This window comes from Glycine max, chromosome 16, assembly GCF_000004515.6.
Source record: "Glycine max cultivar Williams 82 chromosome 16, Glycine_max_v4.0, whole genome shotgun sequence".
Classification (NCBI taxonomy): domain Eukaryota; kingdom Viridiplantae; phylum Streptophyta; class Magnoliopsida; order Fabales; family Fabaceae; genus Glycine; species Glycine max.
In genome coordinates, this window is record NC_038252.2 from 33,652,322 (window position 1) to 33,671,627 (window position 19,306).

The window sequence follows — 19,306 nt, forward strand, 5'->3', positions numbered from 1 at the left end:
ACTTGAATTGAATAATTTTCAGTTTAAAGATGCTAAAGGTAATATATATATATATATATATATGTTCTTATGAGTAAAAGTGACAAAAATTACACAACAACACAACTTTTCTTTTATTTTTCAATTTAATATCTAACCAATTAAATAAAAAGTAAGACTTAGAAAATAATGTAGCATTCTAAACAATACATATCAAGTACAGACTAGTGACATTTTAGGGGAGACTTGGAAAAGTCTTCGGTCAAAAAGTTACAAAAAAGTTTATAGTATATATATTCGTAAAGTAATTACATTCATATTTAAAATAATTACAAAAATAATAAGCACAATTTGCAATTTATGAAAACAAAAAACTGCACTTTAAGCTAAAAGTATATAACCCACGGTAACTTTTGCACTTTGTTTGGATTAGAAATGAAATAGAGAAAAATGAGAGAGAGAAAAAAAACAGAAATAAAAGAACAACGAGGTGGAAAATTTATATTGTTTGGATAAATAGAAATAATAAAAAAAATTGAATGATTCTTTTAGCAATCCTCCCATAAAATTACCATTGCTTCACACAAAATACTTCCATTTTATCCCTGTTTTTGAGGAATCAATTTTTTTTTGGACTCCACTAAATTTATTTTGCTTCATTTTCGTTTCCATCCCATGAAAACCAAAAGTTTCCGTTTCATTTTCATTCATTTATTCCCAATTTATTTCCTTCCAAATCATCCTAAACAAGTGGAGGACTTCAAATTGTATGTTAAAATGGTGTCCGCTTTAAGTGACATTCAAATTGAGTTTTGTTGAAAAAAGTGATCATGTTCTTAATCAAGAAGAAAAAAATGGGTTTAAAAAGATATATCATGCTTGAAAGGCAATCAAATTTTTACACATGATAGCATTAAATTCTTTTATTTTCTCACATTTTTAATTTTTTAAATGGGCTATAATTTCATTATTCCTATATATCAATATATCACATATCAAATATAGAATAAATTTCTTAATTCAATATTCATATAATAAAGGTTTAATATCAATTTGATCAGTCATATTAACTAAAATTTGTACTACTTAATGTAATGATACTTTCAAGGGAGGACTTGGAAAATTATATAATCAATGTCTCACGAAAATAATGTATGATTGACAAATATAGTTAATAGAATTTCATACTTAAAGGACAATGGCATCCAAAATTTTAAAAATTGGAAAAAAAAAAAGTTATCATATTCTACACGTAACTGTCTTGTGTGGGTTCTTTTTTTTTTTTGTGTGTGGAGAAATATTGAAAATAAAATTTATTGTGTGTTTCATTTATTTAAGAGAAAGGTCAATTTAAAGAACCAGAACAAATAATAACAATTATTGCATTAAGATAAAAAAAAAATAATATAGCATTGAGATTAAAATTTAATTATAAACCTATAATGTAATATTATTATTATTATTATTATCTTCACCACTTTTATCATTATCTCTATCATCATTATTATTATTGTCATTATGTTATTGTAGTTATTGTTGTTACTAGTTTTCATTTGTAGTTGTTATTGTCACTACAATTGAAATTTGATAGTATTTCATATATGACAACCCTTGAAAACCAAAAGCAAGAGGACAAAATATACTATGAACCCTGAATTGTTATTATTATTTCTTAAAACAAAAAGAGATGCATAGTTTGGAAATTGAAGTGATCTCCGTATAATTTAAAAATAAGGGGTCAAATTATTTTGTTTTAATTATGAAAAAATGATGATGATAAATTCATTCGTTAAAAATTTGTTCCTGTAATTTTCTAATTTCTTTGACTCTTAGAAATTGAAGAATGAGGCACTTTCTTGACACAAATATTTCAACTCAATTAATGTCTTTGTCAAACCAAATATTTTGATTACGACAAAGATGCAAGTAAATTATTGATTTAATACGTGATAATTTATATTTCATTACAAGCAAAACGTGAATAAAACTAGAGTCTTCTTCGAACAATCAAAGCATGCATACAAGTATCCCTATTCACAGTGAAATAAGCAACCATAATTTTTAACTTATTGCCTTGTCCAAGCATTAACAAGCTCAAATATTGGAGTAATGGAAGAGGATGAGGTCTTTAGGGGGCTCGAAAAAAAACACAGAATATTGGTTCTCTGAAACGTGTAAATGAAAATAAATAAAAATTTTAGTTGGAAGAGTACAGTAACATACTTTTTAATATATTATATTAACGGTTAAAATTTATTAAAAATTAAAAAAATCATGAGATAATCATTTAATAAAAATGAAACCCACCAAAAATTTTATTTTTTAATAAATTGTGTCTACTAATAAATTAAAGAGTGTTGAAAAGTGTATTTCATCAATAAAATTATAGTTTAATGGTTATACAGTGTGATTTCATATTATTAATTAATAAAACATCATTTTCATTATGACTTTTCAGATATTTTTAAAAATTAATAAATTTATCATAATGATTTGTAAATGAACGATAATATACAACTATTTTAGCTTAAGTTTATAACCCATTTTTATTATGACTCCATCGCATTATTTAAGATAATAATTATGAAAATTTTGTTGAAGTGGCCGGCGTGGCCCCTTTAGAAAAGACTTTGTCATCGCAATATTATTTAAAACAATAAATGTGGAAATTTTTATAGAGTCGGTGGCTTCTTGTACGACTTTGTAGACAAAACACCAAAAACTAGCCTACGAAAATTCCGTCATCACAATACATAAAACAATAAATTAAACTTGATATTTCATACATAATGTAAGTCAATTTTTTGCACCGATAATATTTTAATTTAAGCAAAATGTAATAATAATGTAACCTAACGATAGATTATTATATAGGACATTGATAAACCTGTTAATATTTATTATAACTATTTAAAAATTTAATTTTTATTATAATGGGAGTTTGTATGGAAGTTTCTTATATAAGCAACTACAATCAAGATTGTTTAACGATGGAAAAAAAATCAACTAAAAAAGATTATTATTGTGTGAGTGGAAAGATAAAATAGGATCTACTAAAAAATAATTAAGAAATCAATTATGTTTTACCATTAATTAGAGTAAAAATTAGAGAGTACTCGATCTTAAACAAAGGACTCACTAGTAAAAAAATTAAGAACTCAATAACTGAGTTCTTACATTAGAAATGCCACAAAAAGTCAAAGCATTAAGGAACAAAATTTTCTTTTTGTCACCAATACTGGAGTCATGAAAATTTTAGTGATATTTTTTTAATAAATTACATATAAATTGAGTCATGACTAATTAATGCTAATTTTTCTTGTACTTTAAAAATGCGTTTGATACATACTTAATGAAGTATAATACAAGGAGAATAAAGCATCACAAACATAAAGTTACAAATGATACATTTATAACTTTTTATCATGTGCATTATTTGGTGAATAGTGCACAGTAAAAATAAAAATAAATTATAAAATTATAAAATTTATGAGGATGAAGTGGTCCTTGTGGAAGGGTTGACCCAAGCTTTGACAACTGACAAGCCACTTGGAGCCACCCACCAGGGCGCAGCAGAGGTCACAGGACACCACTTCATCATCTAATGACGGCAGGAACTAAAAGTTGTAACTAAATATATTTTTGAGGACTTTTACAACTTAAATATTTATTTAGGAACTGAAATTTAAAATTTAGAAAAATTCAAGGACTTAAAAATTTATTATTCCTTAAAATTGTTAACTTTAGATTCAAGAAGCTTGTGAAGATGCTACCTTGAATTGTGAGAGCTAGCATAAAAATAACCTTGAATTGAGAGGAATCAAATTAAGAGAATGGGGTTAGGTTGATATAAATAACTCATACCAATTAAAATTCAGCTGTGGAGAAGGCCTTTTATTAGTTTTATATGATTCATTCTTTTGATCCCTTACGTTAATAAGCTTTTATTAGTCAGAATATTAGCTCTTCACAATTATACTTGTTCAGACATCTCCCCGCTCTTAACACTTTCAAATGATCATAACGAGTCATGTCATGAGTTTGCTAGAAATCCTGCATTCTATCCTCAGGCTATGTAACTTCAACATTTTCTTTGGGTAATATTTTGATTGATCGATGAAAAGGAGCAAAATATAATACTTAATTCCATTGTTTTTTTTTTTAAAATCACTAAGTTCCATAGTTAGACTGATGAAAGGGCAATATTTGGATTGCATCAAAATGTTTTTAACTTGGTTATTAATAGTGCACTAAAATTTTTGGACACTAAAAAAGGTATTTATTTTATTAATAACTAGAGGATAGACCGTGCCTATGTAAATTTTAAATAATAAGTAAAACAATTAAAAAAACAGAAGTTAAATACATTTAATAAAAAAAAGTGATAGAATAAAAAAACAATATAGAAGTAGTAGAAAGTTATATTAGGTGATAAGAAATTTTTCAAAATTTAAGAAGTAATTTAAAGGTAAAATTATCTAATGAAATATGGATATCAAATGGGGATATTTTCTTTATTATTAGTATAGATTAATAATTAATAATATAGATTATTATTATTATTATTATTTCTTTCTTAAAATAAAAGGCATGCATAGTTTGGAAATTGGAGTGATCTCCATATAATTTAAACATATGGGGTCAAATTATTCTGTTCTAATTATGACAAAATGATAATGATAAATTCATTCATTCAAAATCTGTGCCTGTATTTTTCTAATTTCTTTGATTCTTAAAAATTTGAAAACGAGGCCCTTATCAAAATGTTTAACTCGACAATGTCTTTGTCAAACCAAAAATTTGATTATGAGACAGAGACACATAAATTATTCATATAATACATGATAATATGTATTTCATTACAAGCACAACACTAATAAAGTTAGTCTTCTTGAAACCATCAAAATATAACCATCCCAATTGACAGTGAAGAAATGTAAATCAATCATAATTTTCAACTTATTGCTTTTTCCAAGCATTAACAAGCTTAGACATTGCAGTCATCCAAGAGGGCTAGTGTCTTCAAGGGACAGATTTTTTTTTTTAAAAAAAAAAGAAAGAAAGAAAGAAAAGAAAAACAGAATGTTACTTTCCAAAATGTGTAAATGAGAATAAATAAAATTCTTATACCTATAAAAAGAAATTTCTAGAAATTGAAGTAATCGAAATAATAACATCAAGTTGATAGAATAAAATCACAATAGTTTATAAGAAAAACTTTTATAGTAATAGTGGAAATCATTAATATTTTAGGATTAAGTATTGAACATCAATAATTATGCAATGACAATGTAGTTTTATATTTTTAATTAATTTTGATATAATTCTTGTAAAACTCCACAAACTTATCATATACATAATAATAAATTAATGATTGAATGATAGTATAAAATAGTTTTACACGGGTGGTACATAACTTATTTTTTCTAACTATATCTCTATTTTATTTTATTATCATGAAAACTTTTTATCCAAATTTTCAAAAGGTTCCATAGGAATTAATTTTATTAAAATAAAGCATTGTATATAAACACTAGATCATCCAACTATTCAACGAAGCAAGAAATTGTGACCCTAATTAACTAGCACGCGACATTCACACATTTAGTTATTCATGGATAATAAATCTCATATTTCTTTTATAATTTATGAAAGCAACTTAACCGTCGTATCACAAAAATAATATCTCCTTCAATACATATATATTATGCTTACAACACTCGTACATTTTTCACATGTTTTAACTTCAGTAAATATATTCATATCATCTCTCAAATAAACTTAATTAGTTAAGTAGCTATTGACTTGATTATCTCATATCTTTTCAAAATTAATTATATTAAAAATAGTTAAAAATTATGAAATCTTACTATCACAATTCAAAATTATAATATATATGAAATCTTTCGTGTATATAAACTATATGAAAAGCAAAAGAAACTATATATATGGAAGGGCTACAATATTGTTACCGGTTAAGCTTCAGCCATGTACCTTTATATTTTATTAGCAAATACTGTGACCTTGGCATAAATATTGTCTGAAAGATTGTTCAAGAACTTGAGATAGTCATGTCTCCAAGAACGTTTGAATAAGATTGAGCCAAACACCACCCAAAAGCTTATAACAAATCCAAATGTCATACTCATGTAAAATTCACGACTGAAAAGTGAATATTCATCCTCTTGAACTTCAACATTTGGTTTTTGTGTTGGTCTCCCATCAATACAAAATTTCTCAATTGCTGGTCCACAAAGATCAAGATTATCTTCATAACTCGAGGCATTGAAACTCTGTAACTGTGTGCTGGTTGGAATTTTTCCAGTTAGATGGTTATGTGACAAATCTAACACATTGAGCCAATAAATTTGAGTTAAGACTCCGAGGAATTGATCCAACCAATTAGTTTCTTGACAAATCAAGAGATTCAAGCGATGTTAGCTTTCCAATTTTTTAGGGAATTATCCCTAACAAATTGTTTCTTGATAAATTTGATGAAACCAATGCAAATAAATTCTCTATTTTCAGTGGAATTTCTCTCGAAAAGTGATTGCTTGAGAGATCAATGCCTTTTAAAAGTGATAACACCTTATATTTGAACATTTCTTCTGAACCTTTCCACATCAAGCGTGCATTCAAAAAATTTGTTTGAACAGAGCATGTCGAGTAACCGGTATTGCAATGATATAAATAACGTTGATAATCTCTTGAAGATGTCTTTTGAGTCATTGAAGTAAAAAAAATAATTATGCATTTAGCGATATCTAGAATTATTAGATTCGTGTAATTCCTCAAGGAAAAAGGTATCTCGTATGTTGAGTTGTTGTTTCTCAATAGCAATGCTTGAAGATCAAGAAGAGATCACAAGGATGTAGGTATCCTTCTTGAAAAATTATTGTGGCATGTCAAAATAAGATAATGACTTGAAATGGCTCCAACAGTCTGGAATTTTTCCAGAGAAATGATTATTTGAAAGGTCTAATTGGTATAAAGTTTCAATTGTAACATTCACACATAAAAATGAAAGAGAACCAGAGAATTTATTTTTGGATAAATCAAGAAACATGGAACGTCGCATAAATGGTGGAATAGAGCCATTCAATTGATTTGATCCAAGAATTAGGGAATGATAAAAATTCTTTAGCGGAAAATTTGGAATTATACCATAGAGATTGTTGTATGAAATATTCATTGAAATCAATTCTCGAAATGCTAATTTAGCCCAAAACCACTTTGGAATCATATCTTCTTTACCAACATTTGAAATGTCAATTTCCTTGGATTGATTTTGTGTCTCCAACCATTTGGGAAATATTGGACCTAGCTTGCAAGATCGCAATCCTATGTGGCTCAACTGAAATGGTGGGACCCAATTTTGGCTAAATGCCAAGGCCAACAAAGAGTTGTCAGATAACTCCAACAAGTATAACATAAGACATATTAGAAAAATGACAATCAGTGAGCACACCCTTTAAGGAATTTGATTGCATGTCTAGTTGCTCTAGTTGAGGTCAAAATTTAATATCTTTAAGAATATCTCCATTTAGCTTGTTTCCATCAAGATATAATTGTTTTAAAGATGAGAATATTGTGAGGTCCAGTGGCGTGCCATTGATTTGATTCATGCCTAGATCTAATTGTTCCAATGAATATCTAACGCAATACACTCTCTTTCAACTCATTTTGGGGCGAAAGTATCACCCCACTTTCACCCCATGGACCCACAATTTTTTAACAAAATTACATCACACATTCACCTCAAACAAATGATCATCTCACAACTTTCACCCCTAAAAAGAACTCAATTCAATTACATCTCAAATTCACCCCCTTAAACCTAACACACTCTAAATGAAGAGGAGCACAACTCCTTTCAAGATATCCTTTTGGGGGAAACATGTAGGCCATCTAGTTTACGTATGTCAAATCTAGAATACTAAAGGAAAAGGGGTGACAATTCAAAGAATTCCCAATATGAGTTTAATACATGTTCGAGCTACACTTCTAAGTTCTAACTATGTTGGGTTTCTCTTAATTTCCGGTGCCCATGTGAATTTTGTATTTGTTTAAATTATGAATGAGTAGTTACAACTTACATCTTGTGGAAACATGTATTTAATTTTTTATCCACAGTCCATTGCTGTTATGCACAATATGTATAAATCTTTGCGCCATGCCAAATTGATGGGTAATTCTTAAATGCATGATATTGATACATTTGGAGTCTATTGTATTATAGTGGGTTCAAGTATTAGATTTAGAGCATTTATTTTTCAACGGTCATGGAAAGCTAGCTGAATGAAATAAAGTTAACAGAAAGAGAATCTTATATCATTGCCAAATTCAAGACGAAGGTAGTGACAAGTGGAAGGAAAATTCTCTTACCTTTAATTCGATTGATAATCTTTGTTCCCTGGAAATTGCATTAAGTTTCATTACAGTTTGATAAATGAATAATTAATTATCAATTGCAAAGGTTGGGTAAACTTGCATTTAGGAGAAAGAATCCTCGGCTAATTATAGTTTCATAAGCATATTTTGAAGTTTTTATCAAACATTGATACCAATTTTTAATTTATTATGTTGTTTACACTTTAAAGAGTGGATGGATTAAATTATTGTGTGGAACAAACTTATATGTACATTTCATCTTCTCATTTACTTATCCCATTGTGACATATTCTAGGGACACTAGATCCTTTGTTTTTGAATAATAAATTTTAACCTTTTTGAAATCTTTTTTGACGGCATTGTTTTAACTCTTATTCAAATTTTTTAGAATAGGACACAGTAACATTTTCATAGTAAAAGTGAAAACAAAAAATCCTCACTTGCTCAGAACAAACAGTCCTTTATTTGTCTTGCATTCTGCATTCATACAAATATTTATGGAAAGAAAGACAATTGTTAAATGCATACCTTGGAATGTATTTGCATCAATTATTAGAAAATTTGTTAGCATATGTTCAATGTATATTTTGGAGTGCAGAGTGGAATCCTTGGGGTGTTCCAGATTATTAGGAATGTGAGGTGATTGAGAATGATGCTCCAGTTCCCAAGCATATTCCTCTCCCTACAGAATTTCACAAGATGCTAGAGGCACTTACATCTCAATCAGAGAATCATACCCCTGCTGCCAGCTCTCGTGAATATATATATATATATATATTTTCTTTGTATTGAACTGTTTGCGTGAAGTAGTTTCAGACTCGAAGCAGTTATTGTGGGAGAAAACATGGGCTCCTATATAACATGAATGGTATGGAATAACAATAATTTCTTGCTTCAATTTACAAGCACATATTATGCATGAAATGACTTAGTTCACATATCCATAATAATATGCCTTTTATTATATTTTTTTTAGCACGTCATTTATTATTAGCTGAAATTAATTAAAAATTACTAAAAATTATAAATCTCACATCTTATTTAATAAGATTTATTCATGATTTTATAATTTTTTAATAAATTTTAATTAATAATAAAAAATATTTTGATAGCATTTCTCATGTCTACTATTCACACTCTTCCTATGCTCTAAACAATGTAAAATATACCATATCATATATATGTATGTTCTATAAAAGTCAACAATTCTAAGATACATGTTAAATTGTGATTTAATGATAATATAAAATATTATTTTATAACGAACTTATTTTATTTAAATTTTAATACTATTGGTAGCTTGAAGGCTGTGGGGGAGGATGGATTCCAAGCTCTTTTCTAACAGAGTCAATGGGAAACTATTGGTCCTGAATTATATAGGTCATAGGTATTAGGAGTGTTTTTGAGTTCTGTAATTTGCCTATTTAAAGGCTCTCAACATTCTGAATGAAATCAAGTGTTGCCTTGAAACCTGTGTGAAGAAAACTGTGGTATTGTCCCTCCTAAGGATGATGCGAGAGAAGATATCTTTGTTTGGAAAGGCCCTGAGAGAATGAGATATCTCCTTTGGAAGATAGGAAAGTCGTCCTCCATGACTAACCAGAGAGGATGGAGAATGGGGGATTGCGCCTAATCCTCTCTGTTCCCTGGTGCAAACTGCAATAATTTTGTTCAACAAAAGGCACTATGCCATGCCAAACTCTTTAGAAAGTCATACTTCAGCTTTGATTCTAAAGATTACTATTGCGTGCAGCAGGGTATGAAATTCGGCTTTTTTTAAATTTATTTTTAGCTTCTAATAATTCTTACTAATTAAGCATGAGGCGAAAAAATATAGTAATGATGTGTAAGCCCATTGTTGCACATCTCAGAAATTATATATTATAAATAGATTGTAGCATCTTTTAGTATCAGTATCTGTCGCCGTTGGAAACAGGGCAGCTGCAGGAGATGAATGATGCATCTTTCCTGATAAATGCGTGGTGTTTTTTCTGAATCTGATATCATACTTTAATGCGTACTTTTTGTAATCAAAAGATGGTTTATGTTGTTATACAAATGTTACCTAGTTCTAATTATGTGCACGTTACACTAATTGTTGATTTGTTATCATTCATATTAGTTTTCTGGTTAAACAAAGCACTATATTCGAGATTAGAGCGTCTCCCTCTTTTAGATGATGGAACAAATGTCGTTTGCACTTTCCTATGCTTCTTGTCTACTTAAACATAGTTGATTCAGAGCATATAAATGGTGATCAATAAATCAGCGACCCAAATTCAAACAGAGCTATATTGCTTTTTGGGCCTCCTGGTACTGGAAAAAAATGCTAGCAAAGGCAATTGCAAACGAAGCTAGTGTTCAAGTTTCATTAATGTCTCAATGTCAACCATCATTCACATCAAAATGGTTTGGAGAGGATGAAAAGAACATTCGAGCTCTGTTCCGATGTACATGAACTTACATATATCTGATTAAATGGAGGTGGATGCAAGTTTTGCGTCAGAAGGATCCGTAATGAATGAGTTAAAGCAGTGGAATGATTTGTATGGAGAAGGAGGTTCAAGGAAGAAACAACAGCTGACTCGCTTCCTTTAGATTGTGGAATGCTACTTTTATTATTGGATTTGTGACAATTCATCTTCAATGATACATTTCAACAAAGGAAGGAGTCCTTCACCAGAGATGTTGAACTCAAAGCATGCCTAAATGTCTCACTATATCCCAAATGTCACAGAGATATCATGATTCCCATGCCAGAAAAGCACAAGTTCTGCAACATGCATCTATTCTCTAAAGGACGTGTAGATCATCATGCACTATGTTTAGGAATGGGTTCTCGGTTTTCGTTTGAGTTGTCTACAAAAAAATGAGCACCTGTATTAGGGGATTCATGTTACAGAAAATCACAGTAGTTTATAAGAAAAACATTTATAGTAATAATGGAGATCATCAATATTTTAGGATTAAGTATTGAACATCAATAATTATTAGTTTAATGATTATTCAATGACAATATAGTTTTATATTATTAATTAATTTTAATATAACTTTTGTAAAACTCCACAAACTTATCATATACACATCAGTAAATAATTGTTGAATGACTATAAAATAATTTAACATTATTAGTACACAATATATTTTCTCTAATTATATCTCTATTTTATTTTATTATCATGAAAACTTTTCATCCAAATTTTTAAAAGATTAGATAGGACATAGTTTTATTAAAATAAAGTATTGAATATAAACACTAGATCACCCAACCACTCAAACAAGCAAGAAATCGTGACCCTACTTCATTACCATGCTACATTTACACATTTAGTTATTCATTGGTAATAAATCTCATATTTCTTTTATAATTTATGAAAGCAACTTAGCCATTGTATCACAAAAATAATATATCTTTTAATATATATATATATATATATATATATATATATATATATTATTTGAAATCGAAAATAATGTTAAACAATTTACTATGTAAGACACCATTAATTACGTGACCAGATTTTCTAGTTACTGATCTTGGATGTGAACAGCTTGTCCCATGGATTCAGTCTGTTCCAGGAAGGCAAGAGTAGTGGGAATCTGAAGACTAATGAATCTAACAAGGTATGCCTGTTTACATCTATTCAAGGAAAAAAACAATGGTGGAGAGTGCCCATCATTATATATATTCAGTTTTTATTTATTGATGTGTATTCTGTTACATTAGGAAAATTCTGGAGAAGATATTACTGGTGCAAAGAATGAAATGAAGTGTGACAACCAAGCACCTGAAAACAAGAGTGAGACAGAGAAATCCAAGCCAGTAACGAAGAAAGATGGTGAAAATACTACACCCGCAAAAGTGGTAAGATAAATTTTCTCATCACTTAGGCTAAACTGTAAAATGCTTTTTAATCTTACCTATCAAATTCTACCAATGTAGTAACAGAGATAAGAAACAATAAATGAATAGCAAATTCACTGGTTTATAAATGGAAATTCGCTGGTTTTCTCAACATTTTACTAGCCATGCAGCTGAAGCTGTATGATTTAAATTCTAAACTTATTTCATTTTACTTTTCCCCTTTTTTGTTTTACTATATACTAATTTATTGCTTGCAAGAAGTTCCTGACAAAAAGTTTGAGAAGTGCATAAGACCAGAGGTTATCCCTGCAAATGAGATAGGGGTTACATTTGCAGATATTGGTGCATTGGACGAGATCAAAGAATCACTTCAAGAGGTATATTGCTTTTTGGGCCTCCTGGTACTGGAAAAACAATGATAGCAAAGGCAATTGCAAATGAAGCTGGTGCAAGTTTCATTAATGTCTCAATGTCAACCATCACATCAAAATGGTTTGGAGAGGATGAAAAGAATGTCCGAGCTCTGTTCACACTGGCAGCTAAGGTTGCCCCAACAATTATCTTTGTTGATGAGGTTGACAGCATGCTTGGACAGAGGACTAGAGTAGGAGAGCATGAGGCTATGAGGAAGATTAAAAATAAATTCATGACACACTGGGATGGGCTATTAACAGGACCTAATGAGCAAATTTTGGTTCTTGCTGCAACCAACAGGCTATTTGACCTTGATGAAGCTATCATAAGACGGTTTGAGAGAAGGTAGGACCACACCTTTGTCTTATTGTTTGCATTATCATGTGTTGCTTCTATTCAGCAACAACATTTTCGCAATCAGAACAAAGACTGCACTTCTCCATCATTATGATGAGCATATGTTTGACCATAAGAAAACAAGAAAATTCTTAACAAGTGGTCATTTCATCAATTTCCTTTTGAGGTGTCTATTCTTATTTTCCATATATCTGACAATACCATATGCCCCCCCTTGAAGACAGATATCTTTCTGTAGCTTGCCTCAACTCTTTTAGCAACAGTTCTTGCCTCTTTGGCATTTAAATTGTTCAAAACTGAGTCTGTCAGATGTCTTTTATGGATACAATAAAATCAAGTGTTTTCAACTGTTCAACATCAATATTTAATGCTTTTTAGTTCAACTATTATTGCTCTTGTAACTAGTGAATCATAACTCTCTTACCTTTTTATTGTTGAGCAGGATCTTGGGTTGTCTTCCATCTGTTGAGAACAGGGAAATGATCTTGAAGACTCTTTTGGCTAAAGAAAAACATGAAAACTTAGACTTCAAAGAGCTGGCAACCATGACAGAAGGATATACTGGAAGTGATCTTAAGGTGAATTTTGGTGGCGAGTTACTCGATTTATTTTTTTGGGGAAAATAAATTGATGTTAATTTCTGTGAACAGAACTTGTGCATCACTGTGGCTTATCGACCTGTTAGAGAGATAATAAAGCAGGAAAGAATGAAGGACATGGTAGTTATTAAACAACTTCTACTATTTTAAGTTTAGCATCTATATCCAAGCAAACTTTGGTATGAGCTTAACTAAATATCTATTGCATGATATATTAGGAAAAGAAGAAAAGAGAAGCAGAAGGCCAAAGCTCTGAAGATGCTTCAAACAATAAAGATAAGGAAGAACAAGAGTCAGGTAGGGTGAATTTAAAATTTCACTCCAATGGCTATGGAGTACTTGATTTGGACATTTGTACAATACAGCATGAAGTATTTAAAAGTGGATATTTGTTAAAATTGAGGAATTAAAAAATGCTGGTTCAATTGATACGGTGATGGATATATGGCACTACGGTCATCTGATCCATTTTTATTTCCACTTAAAATGGTAACTTGTACATGTAAGATGTTACCAAGGATTTCATACTAACAATGTCACACAAGTGGAAGAAGGAAAGTGTGTATTTCCAATAGAATAGCTTTTCCCATTTACATGAACTTAGAGATATCTGATTAAATGCAGGAGGCTGCAAGTTTTGCATCAGAAGGATCTATAATGAATGAGTTGAAGCACTGGAATGATTTGTATGGTGAAAGAGGTTCGAGGAAGAAACAACAGCTCACTTACTTCCTTTAGATTATGGAATGCTACATTTATTTTTGGATTTGTGACCATTCATCCTCAATGATACCTTTAACAAAGAAAGGAGTCCTTCATCAGAGATGTTGAACTCAAAGCATGCCCAAATGTCTCACTATATCCCAAATGTCACAGGGATATCATGATTCCCAGAAATGCACAAATTCTACCACACACATCTTCTCTAAAGGACGTGTGGATCGTCATGCACTATGTTTGGGAATAGGTTCTCGGTTTTCGTTTGGGTTGTCTACAAACAAATGAGCACCTGTATTAGGGGATTTATATTATGTCATGCATGGTTTTGGAAGATGCAATGGCTTTGTAGGAAGTAGGAATATTTTACACCAAACATTTTAGGTATGCTGTATTATATAATCAGAATTTTGTAAATTGATGGTGCAACTGTACTGCTTAATAATTAAAATTAGAAAACTTCTATCTTATCTAATTGTAACAGACAACTTTATAAATGTTGCTGCCTTGTATTCAAATTGTGTTTAAAATAAACAACTTATTCATTCTCTATATGGTATCAGTCTAAGCTTATTCGTGACCTTGAAGGCTACATCATTGGCAAAACACCTTGACCTCTTTTGATGAGGTATTTGTTAAATTGCAGAACTATGAGATGTATCTCAAGCGTGATGAGCACTTCAATCACCACTCCTCCATCAGTGCCAACTTTGCCAATCACCGCTGCTCACACCACTCTGCCAGAGGGTGCAATTAGCATTACCCATCTGGCAAGCATCGTAGCTCTTCATACTCCAAACATCTTTGCCCAAGTTTAAGATCAGTTTTTGCTGCAGTAATTCACATTCAATTCCTTGGCAATGAATCCTTTTAATCTCATATAACTTAATTCCTTAAATTAAATCATGAGACTAATGTACAAAAGCACAACAAAATCCCTAGATCAAACACGGTTCTCTATTTCTACATAATCAAATAGCATGACCCAAAAATGAAGAAGCAATAACCAAACCTCTCAGTTCCCATTATTATGAAGATTCATCAACTTCATACAAAACAACCAGTTCAGATTTACATGCCAAACTACAAACAAAATGTTTAGAAATTAAAAAGGAAAATAAACTAGATGGATCACAATCACAATTGGCTCCCTAAAGCTCTAGAAGCCTTCCTTAATTCTCTCTCGGTCTCCAAATCCAACTGTGAGAGATGCCTTCTCACCTCCAAATTAAAAGTGTCTCTTTGCATTTTCCACCTCAACAAGCTGGCACCTACAATTCAGAATTTTTCTGCCAAAAATTAAAATATCGATCCTTCAAAATTTGTCCTCAACTAGAAGTAATGAAAGAATAAAGAAAACATTGAAATGCCAAGAAAAGCACCATGACAAAAAGCTATATAAAGAAGTAGAAAATGAGATAGAAAAATTACCTCAAACTTATTTTCTATTTTACACTTAATAACTTACGAGGAAAAAGATATATCAAGAAATTTATATATATAATTTATATTGAGTTATTATTTAGCGATTAGAAAATAGGTTAAAGTATTTTAATTTGTTTAATATGAAATGTTAGTGTAAAGAAGTTTTATAACCTACATAACAATCATCATTCCTTTAATTTATTTAACTAATACCCCGAAATGACATGAAAATAAATAAAATTAAATATATTAATTTTAATAGATCCCATGTAAAAATCCAATACATTGAACTATTTGAACTTATTATATGCTTTTTAGAAAAACATTTATATTACGGGATTAAAAATATCCCAAAAGATGATTTGTAGTCATGTTAAAAAACATTTTGAGATAAGAATATTTAAAATATCAAGATTTAGATTCCTCGAATATATATATACAACTCATTTAATGTATATTTTCAAGCATCGTATAATTATTGAATATTAAATTACAAATTAGTATTTTATAAACAATCTAATCTAGATTTCAGAAATACAAAACAAACATGCATGCACGTCCAACTTTTCTTTCTCATTACAGCTGCTTGTTCATCTTTAGTTAAAACTAGTTCATTCAAAGATATATCATATATGTTCTAGCTAGTCTTCTTTTAAGAAGAAAACCGGACTACAACTTGTTTACCTACAGTGTAATAGTAAACTAAGGTTCGTGTTGATGAATAATTGTTTTTTTTATTAATTGAGAATCTAAAGGTTAAAACAAAAGAGAAAAACGCCATCTAGTGGTAAACAATGGTTTGTGACTGCTATATATTTATCATATAAAGGAAAATGAAGTATATATATGAAGACTAAAATATTATTACCAGCTATCCTCTGTGATGCAACTTGAAAACTTTCACGGCTGCCATGACATAAATAGCATCTGAGAAATTGCTTATGAACTTGAAATAAGCATGTCTCCAAGAACGATTCAAACCGTGAAGGTCGAGCATTAGAACATGGGCGGTGAGGTTGGTGCAGCGAATCCCTTGCCATTGGCAGCAATCAGAAGTGGTCCAAGAAGAGAGCATGCCATAGGGATCCAGAAGTGCAGCCTTGAATTGGAGGAGTGCTTCCCTCTCAGTCTCAATGCACATAATATGGTCTTGAGCAGAAACAACAACCTGCAACATCATTAATATTATTATGCCTTCCATGAATTTCAAACCAACTGGAGTTTATTTTTTACTTTTAATAAATAACAGTAAAAAAAAGTTTTAGATATTCATACTTTTAATAAAAAAAATCCTTTTAGGATATTTAATTTTAAAAAATTTGTAATACACGGATAAAATATATAAAAAAAACTCTTCAATAAAATTTATGGAAATTAGTTAAAATAATTTTGTATTTCCTCTAAATTTACTAATATAAATTTTACGCAAGTATGAAAAATATATTCAAATAATTTCTTTTGACCCAAATAGTTTGATTAGTTATGTTGATTTTATAAGTATTTCTTTCCCGCTTTTTTAATATTCTATCAGCTCCTTTTTTATTATTTATATTAAACATGTTATATTCTATGCATTTATGTTATAAATATAAAAGCAAAAGAAGTAATTATTATGACGTTTTTAAAATTTAAACAAGTAACTAAAACTATTAATATTGGTAAAAATGTTTGAATATAAATGTGTGTATAACTTTTATTTTGTTATTTAAAAGTTAAAATAATTTGAATAGTCTAGGGGGTTAATTTAATTAGTTGGAAATTAATATAAATTTTTTGATATTATCTTTGATTTCAATAGATAAAAAAAATAAAGGAGAAGAAGGGGAGAATTGGATAAAAGAAAAATCTTAGCTTGGTATTTAATTTGCTGAAAAGATTTGAAGCATATAAACATGGCCGCTATGAGATGGGTTCGGCATACAACACTTCTAAATAATAATTATGACTTCTGTTTGCTTCTACCACAACTACTTTAGAAAAATAATTATTTTAAGGGAAATTTTTGAACGAAAACTTTCATCCAAAAGCCATTGAATTTTTATTTTAATTTTAAAATAAATTTTGTTCCTAACTTCTCTTTTAAATATGTAACAATTTTATTAGTTCATATTATTTTTTTACAAACATTAACCAATAAAATTGGTATATATTTAAAAGAGAAGTTAGGAGAAAATTTATTTATTAGATAATATTATAAAATACTTCAAATTTAATTGAATCCATTGGCTTATATATTTTCAGCTTTCAGTTTTTAACTTTTCAACTTTCAAACTTTATAATTTCATCTAGAGTTTTAACTATCAATTAACAATATTTTAAGTAATCGTCCGAAACACAACCTGAATCTATGGTGGCAAAAATTATGAGCAAGATTTTGTGCACTAATTACTTGACCCATATTTTGTTATGCATTTTGACTGAAAGATTTTCAGTTTAAAGATGCTAAAATGCACTTTAGTAAATATATATATATATATATATATATATATATATATATATATATATATATATATATATATATTCTTATGAGTAAAAGTGACGATCATTACACAACAAAGACACAATTGCTGTTTATGTTTCCATTTTTCTTTTATTTTCCAATTTAATATTTAACCAATTAAATAAAATAATGTAGCATTCTAAACCATATATATCAAGGGAAGACTTGGAAAAGTCTCCAGTCAAGAAGTTGCAAAAAAAAAAGTTTTTAAAAAAAACTAAAAAGATTATTCATCCGTAACTTTTGCACTTTGTTTGGATTAGAGATGAAATAGAGAAAAATGAAAGAGAAAAAAAGATAGAAATAAAAGAGAAACAAGGTAGAGAATTTATATTGTTTAAATAGAAATAGTAAAAAAATGAGTGTTTTTTTTAAGAATCCTCCCATAAAATCAATATTGCTTCTCACAAAATCCTCCCATTTTTCCACTGTTTTTGAGGAATCAATTTTTTTTTGGACCCCACTAAATTTGTTTTTACTTCATTTTCATTTCCATCCCATCTAAATCAAAAGTTCCCATTTCATTTTTTTTACCCCACTAAATTTGTTTTACTTCATTTTATTTTCAGTCCATCTAAACCAAAAGTTCCTCACTTCTTCCCAATTTATTTCCTTCCAAATGATCCTAGTGGAGGACTTCAAATTATATGTAATTGACATTAAAATCATAACGTGTTTGAAGTGGCATTCAAAGTAGGTTTAGTTGAAAAAAGTGACCATGTTCTTAACAAAGAAGAGGAAATTGGGTTTAAAAACAAATACCATGCTTGAAGAGGACATTCAAATTTAAAGTTAATTAATCTATTTGTCCTAGACACCAATAGACCCATAAATGATTTTTTTATTATTAAAGTGACCATGTTCTCAATATATATATATATATATATATATATATATATATATATATATATATATATATATATATATATATATATATATATATATATATATATATATATATATATATATATATATATATATATATATATATCTATATTACTATATATATAGAGAGTGTGTGTGTGTGTGTGTGTGTGTGTGTGTGTGTGTGTGTGTGTA

The 19,306-nt window shown here is 29.2% G+C and overlaps 2 protein-coding genes across 2 annotated transcripts in view; one reads left to right on the plus strand and one right to left on the minus strand.

Moving 5' to 3' along the window:
* Positions 1-12,614: 12,614 nt before the first annotated feature.
* LOC102661712 (spastin) lies at positions 12,615-14,343 on the plus strand. Its single transcript, XM_041010384.1, has 5 exons — positions 12,615-12,994; positions 13,449-13,584; positions 13,657-13,725; positions 13,824-13,907; positions 14,230-14,343. The coding sequence occupies exons 1-5, from the start codon at positions 12,651-12,653 to the stop codon at positions 14,341-14,343; spliced, it is 747 nt and encodes a 248-aa protein (XP_040866318.1). The 5' UTR covers positions 12,615-12,650.
* Positions 14,344-15,314: 971 nt separating this feature from the next.
* LOC100819021 (leucine rich repeat N-terminal domain-containing protein) overlaps positions 15,315-19,306 on the minus strand; it is a 6,910-nt gene continuing 2,918 nt past the window's right edge. Inside the window, 2 exon segments of the mRNA NM_001253118.1 lie at positions 15,315-15,593; positions 16,616-16,959. Of these exon segments, the coding sequence (NP_001240047.1) occupies positions 16,619-16,959 (341 nt within the window). The 3' untranslated portion in view covers positions 15,315-15,593; positions 16,616-16,618.

Coding starts and splice junctions, on each gene's coding strand:
- LOC102661712 (XM_041010384.1), top strand. CDS start 12,651: ATGATAGCAAAGGCAATTGCAAATGAAGCTGGTGCAAGTTTCATTAAT. Junction 12,995..13,448: donor ATAAGACGGTTTGAGAGAAG/GTAGGACCACAC, acceptor ATTGTTGAGCAG/GATCTTGGGTTGTCTTCCAT. Junction 13,908..14,229: donor AAGAACAAGAGTCAGGTAGG/GTGAATTTAAAA, acceptor GATTAAATGCAG/GAGGCTGCAAGTTTTGCATC.